The 20887-nt window shown below is 35.9% G+C and overlaps 1 protein-coding gene across 1 annotated transcript in view; it reads left to right on the top strand.

Annotated features, from left to right (window-relative positions):
• POLN (DNA polymerase nu) overlaps window positions 1-20544 on the top strand; it is an 88428-nt gene extending 67884 nt beyond the window's left edge. Inside the window, exons 22-24 of the mRNA XM_062493326.1 lie at window positions 8677-8744; window positions 17328-17389; window positions 20265-20544. Of these exons, the coding sequence (XP_062349310.1) occupies window positions 8677-8744; window positions 17328-17389; window positions 20265-20333 (199 nt within the window). The 3' untranslated portion in view covers window positions 20334-20544. The remainder of the gene's footprint in view (window positions 1-8676; window positions 8745-17327; window positions 17390-20264) is intronic.
• The last annotated feature ends 343 nt before the right edge of the window (window positions 20545-20887 follow it).

Raw genomic sequence — 20887 nt, 5'->3', positions numbered from 1 at the left:
TTAAGCTTGTGAATGTTTCTTTTCTCTCAACAGAAAATTTTACTTGGGTTTTTCTTTCTCAAAACTATTTCTTTTAAAGAAGTAATGTCACCAAATGACTAAGGAGGTAACGGACATGGGGAAGTTTTGGAGCTGTACATGTTGGAATTCCTGGTGTTGTGAAAGCATAGGGGAATGGCTACACCAAATAACAGAAAAATATCACTGCCTATTCTGCTTGTTCCTATCATAAATGTCACAGCTGGGAAAGACCAACACTGCAAGGGCATTTAAAAAGGATAGACTGTTTTAAACAGGGGTTTTGAACTTCTGCCAGCCATTAACAACTGGATGGGTTTGCTAGAGGAGAGTGTTTTAGTAGTCAATAATGGCTCCTTGCTGTAATATTTAGTAGGTACTTACAGGCCAGGCTTGTCAGAAAAGCACAATCAATGCCTTTGTAAATTCTGTGAACACTTCCCTATTTGGACAGTGGCAACTGAAAACATCAGAAGGATCTTGCCAAAAGAATATGGGGCTGAAACTTGAAATATTGTGTTTCTGCTTGTCTACCAGGTGACATTCAGTTAGTTATTTTTTCAGTGGTCTGTTTCTTGATTTTCTTATCAGTAAGGTCAGGATAATGATTCTAACATCCTTTGTAAAGCCTTTTGAAAAATATTGTTGAAAGGAAGCGTGGACATAATTGGTGCTATTGTAACAGTGGGAATGTACAGTAGCTCTTCCAAAATGAGAAATATAATCAATCTTGTATTATCACCCCATCAGATCATATTCATTCCAAAGACAGCACACAACTATCTTTACTTCTATCTTCATCCCCTCATTAGTATCTTTATTTCTCTGTTAGAATTTCTAATTTTGGAAATGGGGTTTTCACTTTGAACAGCATATCAAAGAGAAATATCATTTTTAGATGCTTTAGAAGTGATTATGAACAGTTACACTGGGAGACCGTATGCTCTTAAGCATAGCTAGGTTTTGGGAAACGCTCAATATTTTGTCTTCTTTATCTTAGAAATAAAGAAAAAATAATTCTAAATAAGGTCTTAGTTTTTAGTGTTAGTTTGTAGGTATGTTTGCAGTCTTCACTCACAACACTGCATTCATTGTTCCTGTGCTGGAGGCTGTTCCTGTGCTGTGAGCAAGCTCTGACCCAATAGTGTGAAGCTTCATTTTTTTGTGACTAGCAGTCAGTAGATTTTCAGTTATTGTTTGCACATACGATGCTGTATTTGAAAGTCAGGAAAGCTGATGAAGTTATATTTTCATGGTGCTTCATCATAGAGGTGTTCTTGATGAAACAGTGTATTCCACTGTGACTGACCAGTTCTGTCAACTAGCAGTCTCATTTTTCTCTTTATGTTTCTTTGTCTTTTAACTCAAATACCAGCCTAGCAGCTTGTGCAGTTGACAATAACAAATCAATCAGTTACTTGGAGGCAATTTTACAGAAATTAGGAAAAGTAGTATTAAATGTAATATATATGATACAGATCTAATATTAGTTGACTACTGGCATCTCTGTATTTTGTGTGGTACTGACAAGTAATCAAAATTTTTTAGACTTCTCCCATATTACCTGGATCTTTCTTAAGATGTTGTTCTGCTGCTGGCCAAGTTGCTCACTGAAAATGTGCTGCTAGCATAAATTATTGAAGTGCCAGCTTTTACCTGTCTGATACAATACAGAACCTCCACATGATGCTTCCTGTAGACAGATGATAGCAGAGAAACTTCTGAAATGAGATCAAGGCATACAGTAGCAGCTGAAAGAAAGATTTATGGAATTGGTAAGAGTGCAAAGGTAAACTTGGTGGTCTCAGATGGACAGTTGTAGTTCTTTTCGGTGTTTAAAAAAAACACTGCAGTGGCAGTCACATGGAAACTTGATGAGAAAGAAGGATGCTGGAGAATTGTGAAGGAATTGTTGCCTATAGCATTGCTTGTACATATTTCATTTTGTAAGCTGAAGAAGCACCTATGTTACCCAGAGTCTACCTAGTATTACGTGGACTTCTCAGTATCTCAACAACATGCACATGAATTTTAACAAGTCTACAGAACTATTGAGTAATTTGGTGTGAATCCACCAATTCTGCTTTTGCACGAAATTATTGTTCCTTCGGCATTGGACATGTGCCACAAACACACAGCTTTACTTTCTCAGCATGTCTGGAGCCTAGTTAAAGAGGCAGGTTCAACAAAAGGCCAAACATAAAGGAGTAATTTGAAAAGGAGAAACCACCAGCAAATAAAAGCAACAGGTTTATTTTCTTGGTTTGTCCCAGATGCTTTTCAATAACAGTGGATGTTGGAGTTTTGTATATCTTCGTCAGGGAACAAACAGCTTAATCAACCTAATGATTTTCTGGACTGGTGAGTTGTAAATGCAACTCACTTCTATAGCTAAATTAGTTAGAAACCTTCTTATTGTCCCAGCAACAAGCATTGTTTCATGTGACCTGGATTTTTTTCAGATACAAGGCATGTGATAAATCAAATGATTCGTTTCTTGGAAGTGGCTTCAGTTTTAGTTCAACACAAGAATCTAGAGGCATTTTTATAAGGTGTGTAGGGATTCAATAATTATTAATTTATAAACTGCTTATAATCTCTCAGATTCATAGAAGAGGGCATATTAATAAACCCAACTTCCTGATTACATCATAATTTCCAACAAATGCATTAAGTAAAATTCTTAGTTCTCTTGCTATGTGTGTTGATTTTCTTTAATTCTGGGCATAAATCTTATGTCCCTTTATCTGGTTCTTCAGGAGTTAAAGAACTATTTTTACTCATGTTTCTTCTCTAGTTTTTTACCAGGTTTTTCAAATAAATGCTTTTTGCTCTGTATTCTGCCCACAATTCCCACTCTGTATATGCCCAAACTTCCTTAATGTATTAACTCTAGCCAGGTGGTTAACTTTTATCCTTTGCCTAATACTGGAGAAATTGAACCACAAGGAAAAGTTGTGGATTCTGTTTAAGAGGAAAATAAGATTGTTGTTTCACAGACAAATGCTTTTGTTTCTGTAGCAGAAGGAAACTTCTGAGGTCATATTGCACTCTTCATAGCTATTGTCCAATATGTAGCTCTATGCCTCCCAAAGTAGCCAAATAACATTGAATTTCTATACAGGCTGTAACTTAGAAAAAACATCATTTTCCTCAAGCAACCTCAACCTCTCCTCAAAGCAGTATTTTGCATGTATACACAAGAAGGTGAGCTGTTACCTGAACACTTCATGCTCAGTGAGCCAGAGCAAGTCAGAGTAAGTTATTATCTATAGAAAAAAACAAATATATTTAATATGCTGAAATATCACTGCCACAAGGGACATGCATGATATAGCAGGTTTTTCACTATTCCTTTATGTAAGACATTCAACACAAATAAATATATTTCATTTAGAAAACCTTTTTGTAGGTCACTTTTAGGTTGGTATGTTTTCATACATTTTGGATTCATGCAAAAATTCTATTATCTTTAATTAGCCATCTGTTCAGTTTCCCACTCGTCATGATGTAGCTGCTGAGAAAACCCATTTCACAGGCTAGCTGAATTTTTATGGTTAAAATATTAATATGATTTGGTCTTTATAATGAAAACACTGAAAGAGGTAGCTTAAAGTTAATGCAAGTAACATCTATTCAGGTGTGATGTATCTGAGCTATAACTTTAATATTCCAACATTGGGAATCCACATAGCTTCAAAAAAATTTTTGAAAGGGAAAATTCTACAAAATATTACAATATGCTAATAATATTGTTCCTTACTTACATGACAATAGGCATTCTGTCCACTGGAATCTGTAGGCTTCTGTGGGGAAACTGGCACAAAAACAGGTGGTTGTAGTAGTAGTAGTATCAGAAAATAAATGAATAGTGTTTCAGTATAGGGAATGTAGGTATTTCTAGGAGCAATTGGATCCAGCTTCCATCTGGTCCATTATCATTGAGCGTGGCCAGTAGTAGATGTGTCAGGAGGGAGGTGTAAGATCTGTAGTAGAGTGGCCTGTCTGTCTTTTCATCTTCCTCTGCTTCTGGGGATGAGTCTAAGTTCTGAAATGCAAGATTTAATAGTCATCCCACAAAATTATTGTATGTCATAATTTCTAAATGTTCTTAAAACCATGCAAGTGTTTGTTACATGAGCCACCATTCTGGCTTTTTCTGGCAAAGTGTTTTATCATGTGCCTTTTAAGTAAATATTTTATTTTATTAAATATTAATTTATTAAGTGTGAATGTGTCAATTTTTCACGTGATTAAATTATTTTTTTCATTAAAAAACCATGAAACATATTTCCTTTTGTTTCTTGGTTTTGATGGCTTGGGTTTTGTTTTTTTAACCATCTTTCCACATTTGTCTGATTTCAAAATACCTTGTTGTTTTTGTCATTTTTTTTTTCCTAACCACTTAACGGTTTTTATGCTTTATGGGTTTATTTTTAAACTTTATATGCGAAGCTCTTAACTGTGTACTCCCATATCAGCAATTTTGAAGTCTCCCATTAGGCATTTATTGGTTTCAAATTTGAAACAAAAAATGTGGTGTTACTAGTTGGATTATTATTTTATTGATTGGTTTGATTTTTACTCAAACCATTGAGTTATGATGGATTTCAAATAATTCATCTTCTTCACTCCTTCTCCAAAGAAGATCCTTTTGCTTTAGGAAATCTCTTGTTCAGATATGACTTAATTCTCAGTATATCTTCCAGTTAGAAATAAAATATATCATTTGTTGTGCAAATTTTACACTGGAGTGCTGTAGTTCAGAATCAGACCAGTGACCTTGTCCTGCACCATTTTTTTTCTGAAGATGTAGGAGTTTCCAACAGGAACCATCTTAAACTTTAGTCTAGGCTCTCAGCCTGGCTCTTGGTCAGTCTTGAGGTGCCCTGGATTCCTTACAGAATTATAGCATCTGTTAGGTTGGAAAATACCTTTGAGATCATTGAGTCCTACCTACTATGTTATGCATGATGATCAAACCCTCTTTTTTTAAAGTTTTTCCGATTGTCCAGTGTTAAACCTTATTTTAATTTATTTTCTCTTCAAATTCTTAAAATTGACAGCTTGATGTAATAGAGAATCACAGAATCAGTTAGGTTGGGAAATACCTCTAAGGTCATTGAGTCCAACTCTTAACCTGGCACAGCCAAGTCCACCACTAAACTGTTGGTGGTTTATATTTTATATTATCTTTCTACAGACAAATCTGGAAAGTAAACCATGTTATGCTTTGTATGTGCTGTTAACAGTGGTAAAAATTTCCCTGGTGATGCAAAAAATGTATCACAAAAATGTACAGAAGGTTAATCTCTGTCTAACTTCAGGTAGCTGGGAGGTTGCACCCCCACAAAGTCAACACACAGAGCTTGGGTTTTCCAAGTGTGAATTCAGAACATCTAGGTCAGAACCAGGCTTAGTCCCTTGTCTGTAGAAGGAGGATGAATTTAATTAGTTTGAACATCTCTTGGCACATTCTAACATCCGGAAGCACTGCATGTCACTGTTAAAAACCTCCTTCTGATGAACACTACTATGACAACCTTGCCTTTTTTATCCCCTTCTCCTACACTGGCCTCTTGTAGTGAATATACCTACACTGGAGCCTGCAGCATGTCATGCCACAGTGCTCTTTTTTTGAGTTTAGACAGAAAGTTGTTTCCTTTCATGATAAAGAAAAGTACAGTTGCTCACTAAGAAGGTAACAGCTGTTTTGTTGAGGTCAGTGCAATAATGTAATTATTTCTAGGTGTTTGAAGCAGTCATGGAAAACCTTGCAATTCTGTACTTTAGAACAAACGAGTCCAGACCTGGAATTTATTAATTTCCAGTAACAAACAAAATCCTTATTAGTTCTTTTATTAGATAACTGGCCTGGTACTAGGGAAAGGTATGCTCTAACAATATGGCTTCATAAATAGAATACTATGAAAAAAATCTTTAAAGAAGAGTTTATTTAGTTTTGCCATATATAATTCATTAATATGATTATGATACAGTAGTATTAGGTGGGTGGATCCATTGGAGGCCTGAGAATTTAGTGTCTGTGTTGCTTTATAGGAAATTGGAAGAATGATCAATGTAGTGTTAAGAAAATGAAAAATATTTTCTAAATTCTGTAATATAGCATAATGGTTTAAGATAGCTTTTGTATGCTGGGCACACTAAAGTGATGTCAAAAGCCATGTTCAAACTGGCAGTCACAGAATTATTTCTGCATTTGAAGGGTCAGGCTGTAGCACTATTTCTGCTCCACTGGCATGCTCAGATGCAAGTCATGTTTCTCAGTAAAGGAAGTCATATGTGTACTCATCAAAAATGATGCCTAATTTTCAGTCAGGCAAGAAGATAGTTAATAAAATACTAGTTTCTAAATCAAAGGCATTCTTATAATCTGTAGAATTAAAAATATACTAGTCTCTGCCTGGTTTGCAGTTTTTAATCCAGTTGGCCATACCTTTTATCACAAGGTAATGAGAGGAGCTTGCTATTGCAATATTTCTTCCAAGTGAAGAGGATTCAATTAAGCTATTAAGCAAAAGTATAGGGGCTTTTTGAAACTTATTTCACTCAGGCTGTGCAGTGGCTGGGTGGGTGCATGCAGGGGAATGGTGAAAACTAAATTTTGAATGTACAAATTGCTTTGATTTTTTTCTTTCATCTTTATTGATGTCAAATTGAAAGCTTCCTTTTGTGGAACAGCATATTGCATGCAAGTCTTATTAGTTAGGCAAGACTGAAAAAATACAGGTGGCCTTGTAGTGTGAGACCAAAACTCATTATTTGCTGTGAAATGTGTAATAAAAAGACATGAAACATAATCCAAAAAATATCTATCTTGTTTGATGAACATTAAGGAGGAAATAGTGTGTACTATTTCAACTATTGGCATCAGTCTAAGAAATCATGTTTAGTGTTGATTGCATCTTCTGTAATATCTTTCATTTGAAAATAGAAGTGTATTAGAAATACTCATTTCTTATATCTCAGAAATATTATTCCCATTTTCTAGCTGAAGGCATTAGTTAGGAGAGCAGCAGTGCTAGACAGAGAACCAGCATTGCCAGCTTCCTGTTCTGTATTTAGCAGACAGAGCATGGTTTTGAACTTCAAATTAATCAATGCAATGCAACTGAGCTGATGGGCTGCACTGTTCAGGATGACATGAATGAGAAACAGGTCCTTTAGATGGAGAGCTAAGCTAAAGGAACTGGGCTGCATTCAGTAGGTGAACTGGAGCATGCAGAGTTATATCAGGTCTATTTTGCTGTCCAGAGAGAAAATTTCAGTTAATTTACATTGCTTCCACAGGTTTTTGGACACACATAAGGTAGCACTTTATTCTGGTCCAACCCTGCTCCTCCTGTTTTACTTCTAGAATGGAGGTGAGGTGATCAGTTGTTAAAATGCTGAGAGGTTTTGAAAATCCAATTCTTTCATTCTTAAATCCTGATAAATTTATGATGCAACTTTTATGTTTATTGTAAATTCTTCTAAGAAAGGACTTTTCCTTACGAAATGTTCAGAATATATAGTGCTTTAATCCTGACTGAAGGCATGAGACACTACTCTGGAACAAACAATAACCAAGCTATTGTGTTTTTACTACACTGGTTGAATAAATGCAATTGTTTTCACTTACTCCATTGATTGACTGTTTATTCATCTTTAATATTCACTGTTCTGATTTATACCTTTTGGATGTCATTTCAGTGGTTATGAGGACACTCTTGCCTTAATTAATTTACATGAATTAGAAATAACAACTTTTCATGTAACTGTATTCTCTTGCTATAGATGATCCTAGTCTTTTCATCTATTTCTTTTTTGTATCCTGTGTCCTAATTTCCTATTAAAAATATGTTAATCTGTTTCACTCTGCTTCTGACTGTGTTGTAAGTGACTAATAATTTAAGATCTATTATTAGAGCTCACCACATTGTTAGTCAATGTCACATTGTAATTTAAGGCAGCGTGAAACTATCTTAAGAAGCTGTGAAAAGTTATAAGTCATAACCATACTGATGTTTCAGCTACTTGTAGAGAATTATTTACTTGAATAACTGTTATTATTAAGAAAAGGTATTAAGAAAAGTCTACAAGTGACATTTAATTTGAATAATGGAATCACAGAATGGTTTGGTTTGGAAGGGACCATAAAGACCACCTTGTTCAACCCCCTGCCCTGGGCAGGGACACCTTCCACTAGACCAGGTTGCTCTAAGTCCCATCCAACCCAGCCTTCAACACTGCCAAGGATGGGGCAGCCACAAATTCTCTGAGCAACCAGTTCTAGTGCTTCACCACTCTCATGAGGAAGACTTTCTTCTTTAAATCCAATTCAAAAAAACAAGCAGTATTAACAAAACATAATCCGTCTCCATAATTTCTTGCATTTTTCTGCAAATTATGTTGGCTTTAAGTAATACCTTGTCATGTCATCAAATCCCTGAATGACATTTATAAACTGGCAAGCAGAGTTTGGGTTTACAGCCATAGCCTTTATGTTTCCAGAATATAGGGAGGGGCAATTCTTAAGTTCACGAATGATTTTATAATTTTCCTTGGATGTTTATTTTCACTTTAACTTATCCGTGAATGGAAAGCACTGTTAAAATTTTTTTGCATGTATTATCTGATGTCTCTGAAATTTTTCAGGTTAATTGCCCAGATCCATGATGAATTGTTGTTTGAAGTAGAAGATTCTCAAATCCAGGAATTCTCAGGTAAATACAATCTCTCTTGCTCTTTTCCTCCCACCCATTTTTACTCTCTGTATCCTGTGATTTCTCAGAGAATAAAGAACTAATGTAGTGAGAAGAAGCACATTGATTCTCACAATTAAGAAAATGTATACTAAGCAGATTTTTCTGAATGTTTTCCACCACTGGCTCTTATGTAGATAAAATGTGATATACTCATTTGGAATTCATTACCATGGTTATCTGTATTTAGTTTTTATCAAGATTTCATCATCCACTGTGTGAATCCTGTAAAAGTAAATAATATTTCCTACAAGGTTTTAGAAGGAAATAAACCAGTTTGAAGTACTTTAGATAAAGGGCTATTACATAAAGGAGGATTCAATTGTTCATGTAAGATTATACTGTACTGTAACTTCTAAATTAGTTTACTGCTTTTTTACATTAAGAAACCTTTAGGATGGCACTCTCAAGGTTAAGGTTAGTAAAAGTTCGTGCCTATGTTTCTATCCTCTCATCTGGCTTACTTCCAGACATTATTCCCTAAGCCAGAGTTTGTCTCAGCATCTGGTACAAATTTAGCAAGCAAGCAAGGGCACACAGCAGATGTTGAGTGTCTTCTCCAGTAAGGAGTGGATTTATTCCTGTAGGCACCAAGGGTTTATTCACAAACTTTGGTCTAGTTTGAAGCTCAACAATATGTTTGGCTAAACCGATTAGTATAATGTCACAAATATTTTTTATTAAATTTGTTTTATTAAATTGGTTGATATTTTTATTAAATTTATTAAATATTAATAATTTCTGTATTAAATGCACCAATACAAGAAATAGCTTTCATTATAGCACAATCATTTAATAAAAAATTAAATTCAGCTTCCTGTGCCGCATTCATTTGAACAGTGCAATTTGCTGTATTAGTCTCATTTCATCACTGATCACTCTTGTGAGTAATAGTTCAAAATGAGAACATTAAAACTCTATCTAATATAAACAAACTACCTGGGAATTATTTCAGCTCAAAATATTCAGGGCATTGTAATGAATTAAGTTACTATATTAACATTTGACCTCTAAATAGAGGAGTTAAAATCTGACTTAAATTTTAAAAACCATGATACAATTTATTGGAGATTGCAATGTCTGTTCAGAAAAGGCAGTGTCTAAAAGTGACATAGTTTCAGAGTTAGGAAACGTAGTGTATTAAAAGACATTTGTAGGACAGAATAGAATGATTCTATTATCTTATTTTACATCAATTTGCATCAAGTATAGAGCATAAAGATAAAAATGATTCATGGTTGATTATACATTTAGAAAATCATAGATTCTGCCCCCACTGGGTCAAATTCAGTTCTCCAGTACTAGTCTGAATTTGTAGCAAATGCAGAACAGTCAATACTTTTCAAGTATAACAGAAAAAACCTCTAGCTATCATATGAATAATAGTCATACATTATCCCACAATGGAAATATGATGACTGGAGGGTTTTTTCTGAAAATGCAAAAAGTGCAGTTCAAATATTCAAGTTTAGTGTATGCACTGCACAGTAATTAGTTTGCTGATCTTCAGGTCTAGCTGCAGGGTGCAGAGCAAACATACCTGTAAATTACTTGTTGCACTTCAAAGTTATCACCCTATAATTGAAGTTCCTAAGATGACCTTTAGAAAATGGACCTGGGCAGTCTAGATGTCTGAGATACCTTGGAAATTGTCATTACATTTAGCACAGGCTGCCAAACTTAAGCGCTCAAGATGGAAGTTGGTTTCATTCTGCTGATTGAAGACTGAGTTTTCAATTTGTCTCTACTTTGGTCTAAGACTCAAAGAAAAAAAGAAAACTCTGCATTACAGGAACTTTTAGATATACTCCTGTCAGAACAGAAGAGTGATAACTTGTCTTATTCTTAACACAGAGGACCAACCTCAGACATTGATTTCCTTCCTCTTTATTCGTCACTGGGAGAGCCTTACTTGGAGTACTACATCTGGTTCTGGGCTCCCCAGTATAAGACTGAAGCAAGTGCAGCAAAGGGTAACAAAGATGATGAAGGGACTGGTGCATCTGTTCTATGAAGGCAGGCTGAGAGACCTGGGACTGTTCAGCCTGGAGAAGAGAAGGCTCAGGGAATCCTACTAATGTATATATCTTAGGGGAGTGGGCATAGAGGAAGTGGTGATGCCCAGTGGCAGGACCAGAGGCAATGGGCACAAACTGAAACACGAAAGGTTCCCTCCGAAGATCAGAGAACACTGTTTTATTCTGATGGTGACTGAGCACTGGCACAAGTTGCCCTGAGAGGGCAACTCCACTGTGGAGTCTCCATCCTTGGAGAGGTAAAAAAGCCATCTGGACAAGGTCCTGGGCAACCAGCTTGAGCTGGCCCCTCTGAGCACAGCAGGACTGGGCCTAGATAACCTCCAAAGGTTCCTTTCAACCTCCCTGACTTTGTGTTTTGCAAATAGTTCTGCTAATGGTAGAAGAACTAATCCAAGGTGTCTTAAAAGGGTACAGAGCTGGCTATTCTTCAGTCATTAATGAGGATTTCATTTGATCTGAATAGGCAGCAAAAGGGTGCGTCCACACTGGCATCTCACTTCCAGGCAGAAGCAGTGCTGAAGCAGATCTTGGTATTGTCCCAGCCCATGGTGTGAATGATTTCAGTTCACATCACAGAGCAGCCTGAGAACAGTTCACCTAGATTCCTTTCAGATGAAACTAAATAGGAACACTCTTTTCTCCTAATATTTTCCAATTATTTCGGGAACTCCTAAGTGAGGTAACAGATTAGATATCTGAGTATTAAACCAAAGAAATGTCAGTAGGATGTGTGTTCCTAATTCACTTAATTACTTTGAAAGTCCAAAGATGGTTTTTATCTCTTTACCTAAAGTTCTTTCACCCTTTTAAAAAATTCTTACTCCTCATTTTTATTTGCCAATATTCTTAACTGTCAGCTTTGTCTTTACATATCTAATGAGCTTTTGTCCATTCAGAAACTTTAAATTACAGAACCTGCTGACTTGCATTTTCCAGCTTGCAGTTTAATGATCCAGAGAGAAATCTCAGTTGTAGAGTCACAAAGGGAAAGATGTGGACTTGAAGCTAAAGAGCAGTGTTTGAGGGTTTTAATGGATTACACTTCAGTGCTGTGTTATTCTCCTGCATTTAATGTGATCCAAGAAGTACTGGCCTACTATTCAGCATGTTTGCATTCTGATTCCAGTCATGTTTCTGATCTACTTTTTCAGGAAAGCAACAACAAACACGTCTCCTTTTTCTTGTTTGTAGAATGGACATGAAACTTAAAATATTTTTAAGATTTATAAATTAAAAACATAAAGGTAAATAGTGTTATTTCATTAGATCATGGTACAGGATATAAGCCTTCTCAGGAGATTTCCCTGATTGGAAGAGTCTCTTTTGAATTGCTCCACAACATTAAAATGTCCTTTTACTTCTAAGACTCTCCCAAATAGCAGCTGAAAATCGCCATTCAGGAGTCTTAGAAGCAAAAGGAATCGTAATACTGGCACTTTCTTTGGTCTTGCTTAGGACTTCATATGCTCCAATAAGAATTTTCAATATAGAGAAATCTCATTTATAGTGCATCTAATAATGCAAAGATAATTTGGAATTTTTTGAAGCTAATAAACAAGAGGCAAGAAAAGAAATGTTCTATTTTTTCTAGATCTACTTCTGCACAAAGTACTGCATGAGGTGGGTCATCACAAGGTCTTACCTGTATTTTGGAAGAATGCCTCTTCAAAAAGAATCCATTGCCCACAGTTTTATAGTACACATATGGCTCACTCTGAATGGACAAGACAGAACATAATTTATTTACAATAAGATCTTGACTGCCCAAGCTTTGACATACTTTGAAATACAATGAAGCACATACTACTCTGAATGGTGCCATTTTCATCAAAATATGGCATATTATTTCTCTCAGTTCTCTGTTTAGAATAAGAACATGACAGCAGAAGAGCTTTTTAAAATCCTAATTTCCTATTAGAGGGTGCTTGGGAAGTTCAAATCAAAACATTTGGCAGAAATTTGTTTGGCTTGGGCAGAAGACTCTCAGCTTTACCATCAATAATCTACCTGGTTTCTGGCCAGTTTGCATGTCTGGCTTCCTCATGTCTTGAGCTCTCCAGCAACCCAGCAAGCAGAAAGGCAGATGATATTATAGGAATGCCCTTGGATTTTGCTGAATGCATTACAGCTAAAAGGGGGAATACACTTCATGGTAAAGAAAAATAAAATATTTTATTTTTTTTACAGTAGAGGGATACCTGTAGTTTTAACTGTAGAATCTGGCTTCTAGTGTGTGTTCCATAAATAGCTGATGAGTTTGAAAGGTGAACTTTGCCAGTGGCAATTACTGTGGGTTCTTCCATGCCTTTCTGTCAGCCTGATTGCATCCATTAGTGATAATTGAACGAATGATACTTGGTACTTGAAATAACAACTTTTTGTAGAAATATATGTATTCCAGTGCTTTGTGTTCAATATCACGGTGCATTAGAGTAATTTTTAAAGGTGGTTTTCTTAGAACTCATTTATAATTATAGAGTATTGATAGAATTAAAGAATTTCTGAATCTGTTCCTATTTTTTGTAATGTACAATGTAGAGTTTGAAATTTCTATTTTTCTAATATTTTACCAGGTATAAAATATTTCAGCTGAAGTACTTACCTTAAATCAAAGAACACTGAAACGACCAGTAAAAACAAAACAGAAACAAAAAACAAACAAAACAAAAAAAAAACTCCACCAAAAATCAATATAAATTAAACCTATTTATGTTGGTATTAAGATCACTTGCTACCGAAAGAACAGTGTCTTAGACTTTTCTTTAACATCTGCCAGTACACATTTTTGGCTCACATACAAATTACATGAAATTTCACTTTATTCTGCTACAGTTTTATGCTTACTAGGTACTGAGGTAGCTGCATAAAAATGTGCACGTGTTCAAAAGGGAACTGCAGTAACAGGAGAACAAAAGAATGAACTGGGTATCACAAGCTAGTGACATTTTATGTCCTCTGAGCTTCTGTTTTCTAACTTGAAAAACACCGGTGCATAAACTAAAGATGCCTCTAGATAGCTTTCAATTTGCAAAAATCCCTGTTCCATAGATCATATGTCTGGCCAGCTTTGACATGTTTCTGGAATTATAATTTCATAGGTGAGTGCACTTGAAAAATGTCTTCAGTTCGATAGGGACAAATAAGCTTTTGTTCCACAGCAGGCATGCGTGTCTTATCTTTGTTTCTATTCACAGCACTTTCAATAAGCATATTTATTCTGGTCAGTATCAAGAAAATCTAATATATGTTAAAACATATGTTAAAATTTCAGTTCCTCTATATTCTTTTACCTTTGCTCTTGCAATTTTTAAATACATAGTATTTTAGCTTGCATATTTATCACCTACAGAAGATTTCAAGATGAGTATAATCAACAATTCTCCTAATTGCTGACTATGGGTTTCAAGAGATAACTTGCAAAGATTGGGAGAACAGCTTTTTACAGATGCCATTGCAGTGTATGGCTGGCTGTAAAGGAACATTTTAAAATTAATAATTTATGTGCCCCAGATATACTAGATTCTCGACTGAACAGAAATAATCATTATCTCCAAAGTCTCCAGTCTAAATCTTAGAAAAGAAGCAAAAAAAAAAGACTGGTAGAGACAGATCTTTTTAAACACTGTAATTCTATTTTTTAGTGACTACATTCTAAAATGTATATGAAATAAAGAAGATATAATTGTCTGATTATATTGAAGATATAGTCTAATTATTTATTCTAAACCTTGAGAAAGAGGGAAATTTTCAAGGAGATTTGAGAAAGTAGTGGGAGAATGGGATATTATGTACATGGCACTAAAAGGGACCTCTCCTGTGATTACATACCCCCATGCCATATGGTCTCTTTTATAAATTATCATCTTCATATGAAAAATTACTCCCACTAAGGACTATTCCAGAATTTTGTCTCTCCAAAATCTAGAACTTTGAATTTCCAGCCTAAACGTATTCAGCCACTATATTTATTTTTGTGCAAATGCTGTAATGTAGTTTAAATGCTTCCTTCTTCACTGTTTACAGTCTTAGCAGACCACTGAAGAGGAATGGCAGTCCAGCTGCTTTTTCTTGATATTTGCAAAGGAGTGGTTTCAAAAGGCTGGAATGCAGGCACAACAACTTCAGATTGCTTGAAATGAATGGCTTTACTAAACTCTGGGTAGAGAAGTCAGTGTGACATGAGAAAGAGAACAGGGAGCTGAACTGACAGAAAAAAAAGGAAAGAAGAAAATTAATCAAACCCATGGAGAGGTTTTTAATGGTTGTCAAAGTGAATGAGGAACCATTGGATTTGTTCACTGATGTGGCCACTTTAATCTGTGCATTTTAAAATTAAGAGTATTTAAGAGAGCAGCAGAATTCTGATTATGCCAGATGCCTTAGAGCAGAAAGTGTGTGAACCAACAGAGAAAGCTGTTGCAGTCATTGTTGCCATCATGAATCCCCTTTCGGGGACAACAGCTAAATGGGACAGAACTAGTCCAATTCAGAGGTCCAGAGAACTTGGGGAAAACAGGTTAACTCAGTGCATAGGCAGGCAGCAGTCTTTGTCATATCACTCACACATTTCAGCCCCAGAAGTGATGCTGCTGACTCATGCTCCATCTTTAGTGTCTGTTGGAACTCCTTTTGTCAAGAAGACCTATTCCTCTCGTTGCCCAAATGCTCTATTGTTGTTTATTTATCTTAACAGCACAAAGAATGTTAAGCTGCACAGAGTTGAGTGTGTCCTTAACAAGTGTCTGGTGGAACATACAGAACTGAGTGATTCTGCATGAGAAGGGCAGAATTCACAAAAGTTTTGTGCAGTCATAGCTTGGAAAAATGTTTACCTGGGACTGACTGGCAACACACTGAGCTTTCTGAAGCCATCCCACCTGGCTGGGGTGCCCCAGCATCTGCTGCATTGCTGGCCTCATGGAGCTGACAGCTTGTTGAAATTCAGAGTGGGCTTCTCAAGACAGAGGCAGTCCAACACTCCTCTATTAATAGTCATGTTCATTTGGACTGGATTACAGATGAGTAATTATTTAGGCCAGCACTTCTCCTTTCACAATCTGTGGATTGCAATGTTTATTTCTGCACTTCAAAAATGTTGCTTTGTACTACACTGGACCATGGACTACCTCAAAGCTAACATGAATTAAGTCTACAGGTGTAGCTATATGTGTTAACATATGTCTTGGTTTCCTCAGCTCTGGCACTTGATCTGCTGGTACTTTGAGTCGCTGCATAATTTGGACTTCATGGAAAAGCTTATGACAGCTCATTAGCACACAAATCTGAGTGAACTAGCATGGTCTGAGCACTGTTCAGGCAGAAGCTGGTTATCCTCATCATTATTATCAGGCCAGCCTCAGTGTCAGTGACATGACACGAAGCATTACAGACTGCTCTTCATTGCTGGCATCATTAGAAAAGGTTTTGGCAGCAGCCAGAGCAACAACATCCACAGCTTCTTAGAGTTCTTGTCACTCCTTTGCCTCTGACCTCAGCTGCCAAAGAACTGTGATGTGCAGTGAGGGATAACTTCAAAGGAAGCTGCTCAGTAATCATGTGGGTTTTGCTCTAGCAGCTACCAGCTCATATCACAGACCCTGCTCTTTCTGTGAGGCACATGACAACATACATTATTTAATCCTCCATCCTGTCAGAGCAGTGCAGGTTCTGGGGCCACCTGGTATTCCTGCTTCAATTTCACTAGCCAAAAATGTCTTCCTTTGTAAAAGCTGTTGATCCATTGAATCTCTCTTTGATTTTTATTGGAACAGTATGTGTTGAAGCAGCAATCTTTGTCAAGCAAAAACACTAATTAGCAGGACAAGTGATGGCAAATCTGATCCCAAATGATTGATTTGGCATAATTATAGATGCATTTGCACAATAATAGTGAGCACAGTGTTACAGCATGATGAGTTGTTAAGTTATGTGAATTATACTTGAATTATACTGAAGTTTAATTGTTTAGAGTCCTGATAGCTCCACTATCCCATAGGGATGATTTTTTTTTTTTTAAATTTGGCTCTGATCTTTTTACTTTGAAGAGGAAAATATTTTTAAAAGTTCAGAATCTTGTGGGCTTTTCTTCTAGCTTCTTTTTCAAGTGAGTTTTATGGCCGCACCAGAAAATTAAAATATAAAAGATGTCTTCAAACAGATAGTTACGAGTAGTGAAGTTGAAAACTGGGCACTCGCACATGCTCTATATACCTTTATATGAAATGTAGTAGTGCTGTACTTCATATATAAGCTATATAAATTAAATAATTCTGCAAATTTTGCCCTAAAATTCAATTCTATAAAAGAAATTAAACAGTTCACAAGAGATAAAATATCACTGTAAAATAATCTTAAAAAGTTGTAAGTGGTAATTTTTTTATGCAGAAATGCAGGTATTATATAACAGAATACATATATGTATATATGTATATATGTATATATGTATATATGTATAACAATTGTAACATGGAAAATAAAGCTGTAGATTTTCAAATTTACCTTACAGCACTGGTAAAAAGAACAATGGAGTCCCTGCAGCAAACCACAGCCTTGGAAGTGCCACTGAAGGTAGGGACAGTTTTGAATTCCCATTTTTTTCTCAAGCATACTTAACTTTGTACATCATTGTCGTCATCATCATATCAGGAATCTAGAAACAACTATTTTGCTTTTCACTTTAATAGTTTCATTTTCATAATTTTGGTAATTGCTTTTTTTCAAATTACTATAAAAGTTCCAAAGGAAAATAACTGAAAGAAAATATACTCCCTTTTGGAAAGTGAGATTGTCGCAGCAATGCATATGGTGATTTAAAAATCTATTTCATTCATTACCATGAAACTTCTGTTGGGTGTGGTAGAGTGAGAAATGTGTCCCTTTAATAGGCTTTCTAGATGTGCCAGGCATTCGTTACTGCTGAAAAAATATTGCAAAAGATCTTTCTTCAGTAATTTTCACTTACAAAATGGGTCTACTTAACATTTCTGTGTGGATGCCTGATACACAAAGCTGGTCATTGCTAAAGGTAGAGGAGATCATCTACCAGACCAACATCTGTAAAAAGTGAGTAGGTAACCACACAGCTATCTATGTATTGGACCTAACTGTAATTATGTTGTAAAATAATTATTTTTTCTCTCTACAAAACTGGTACCAGTCACTGTAGCCTACTGCTCAGCTTCTGTTGCTTGGTGAAAGACTAAAGCTCCTGGGAATCCCTAAACTTCAGTGAGCAACAGCCCAAGGGATTCCAGTTTCCTGACAAATGGAGTATTTGGTGTTGCCAGGTCATTCACTCAGCAGTAATACTCAAGAAGATTCAGAGACAGAAACAGCTTTATTCTAATTATTTCAGAAATGGTTGCAACTTACAGACTTGCACAAATGAAAACAGCTGAAAAAGAAAACGACTTGATAATGTGTTTTGTATTTCTTCCTCCAGATCTTCTGTATCTATTGCAGCATTGCAGCCAGTTTGTGAGTCTTCCTCTGGAGGTCTTGCAGTTACAAGACCCTTTATGGGTCCTTAGGGAGCCCATCCTTCCCACAAAACTTGAGAAAGGATAGTGAAGGGTATCCAAGATCTAAATTACTCTTTCTGATTCCCATACTTATTTTCCCCTTCACTGTTCACTTAACCCTTGTAAGATTTTACATTCCTGTTTACTAAATATGGTGCAGTGAGACTTTTTGGCCACACGGGGATTATAAATTTCTTGCACTGATACTCCTAAGCTTTGCAAACTGCATTTCTCTAGGTTGCTTACATTATACACCTATGTTTGCCTTTCTTCTTTTGTTACAAATTCCTTGGGGGGGGAAGAGGGGTGGGAAGAAAAAAAGAAGATGCCAGAGTGGTTTTTAAAGTATATTACATTTAAATATTTTTAATTACTGTATTAGATACCTGGGATTCATGCTGCTATAAAGTTCTTAAAAAGAACGAAATATGGTATCTTTGGTGGCATATGAAGTGAATAGCAACACTATAGTCCTTTCTGGATAGTTTTAGGAGACTTTTTGGTGGCTTTTTTAGCGGTAACAACCTTCATACTTTGTCTGAGGAAGTCATGCTCATGAAATAAATATGAGCACTCTAATAGGTTTCTAAGAAAGACAAATGTTTACATGGTTACTGAGAGTGTTCATAGTTACAGGGGTAGAATATCATTTTAGTGTTACAATTTTCAGACTAACCAGTAAGTGGCAAAAGGTTTTAATGTCCTGTGGACAAATGGGACATATCTTGTTATTCACCTCTGCCTAAAGTGTTTTGCTTTCACACACTGACAAATCCACCTCAATGCAATAAATAGACAGATTCAATATGTCATTCCCATGAGAACAGTAACTCTTTATTAAACACCAACTATGCTTTAATAGGTGAAAAGAAACACATTCTTGGACAATAAGTAGTTACTGGGGCTTTCAAAAATTAGGACTTTTTAGTAGGCAGTAGAAATATTTGGAGATACACATTTCATTAGCCTTGTTTGGTCTCCTTTTCCTAAGCAAATTACTGTAGGAGTCCTGACATACTTTTGCTCGTGCAGCACTTTAGACTGCATCCATCATGAAGATACTTCACCTTCCTCTGGAGCCTCAAAAAGAGATCAATGACAGAGGCCAGATAGAAAGCATGAAATTTGATCTCAGGGAAGAAACTGAAAGTGATTTTTTTAAAAAAAGTCTGGTTTTTTTGTTCATGTTGTTTACCCTCCTATACAGAAGGAAAATGTCTTTTAGGATTAGAGATGTTGAAGATGAAAAGATATTTGTGAAATGCTCCTGCTCTCCTTCAACAGACTCACTTCAGCTAAATATGTATTGTGTGCTCTGTTAATATGAATATTATTTTTTAATACGGAGACAAAATGTCACTAAAGTAGAGCACACATATAGTCTTAATGGAGATAGATCTCTTTTTCTTCTTTGAGGTAAAGGATGCTTTATCTTTGAAGTAGCTTTTTCCCCCCAAATATAGTCCATGCTAATGAGGCAGCTTTCATGTCAACAAATCTACTGTGTACAAGAGCAGCAGGAACTGCAAAACAAGCTGAAATTAAACCAAAGCCACAATAAAAATACCCCAGAATTTGAAGGGGGGGTGGGGGTGGGTAAAAAACCATAGTATCTTTATGCATTGCTGATGAAGTTGCTGATGATAAACATCAAAATCATCATTTGTAGCTCTTTTAAACGCATAAGATGAATTTCGTTATAGGGTATTCCTTACAAATCAGTAACATGTATTTGCCATTTGAAAACTAAAGTATAGTTTAAATTGTTAAGGTATTTTTATCAGAATTTGAGTATTCATAAAAATGAAGGACATTTCACATTGGATAGGCATGTAGCAGTATCACATCCAAAGGGAAAAGCAAAAATAGTAATCTTGCTATATGTGATGTGTTTATTTGTTTAATTTTTTTTTTCCTGACAGGTTCCCTTGAAAGTGATTCTCACCACTGGGAAATCATGGGGGTGTATGACAGAATTGCAGGAGATGTAAAGCAGTCATTGGGGATGTTATTCAGTACCCAAACACCTCATTGGCCTGTGCTGATTCCTCACTGAATCACTAGGCAACAGCGCTGCTGGATCTTTCATAAGCACCTAATACTCTGCATGTGAATTTTTTTACTTCATTTTGTCTGTAGCCCTAGGCAACAGCAGTGAGATAAAACTGGTTTTTACCAGTTCATTGTGTTTCCTTTATCCAAGGTATCCAGCGGGGAGCTGCTTTTGTTCACAGCAAAATTACTACATGTAAGAAATGAAACAAGACAGTGTTAACCCTTTGGGAGCATCACAAATATATTTGAGTTACATGGATGTTTAGACTTTAATGTTAAATATTTTGTGATGTGCTTGTGTCAAAATACTTATAAGCTGGCAGTATTTGATCTGTGTCAAATGCTTAACTGTTGTGTTCAGCTTATTTTGTATTTTGTGAGTAGAATATATCTGCTTGGTGTTCATTACATATTACATATCCCATTCCTCAGACTTAGAAAAAGAGGTAATGAACTTAATTTTTATCTAGAATTTTGAAGCAAAACAGGT

Source organism: Cinclus cinclus, chromosome 5, assembly GCF_963662255.1.
Source record: "Cinclus cinclus chromosome 5, bCinCin1.1, whole genome shotgun sequence".
Taxonomy (NCBI): Eukaryota; Metazoa; Chordata; class Aves; order Passeriformes; family Cinclidae; genus Cinclus; species Cinclus cinclus.
This window is presented reverse-complemented; position numbering and strand designations above follow the sequence as displayed.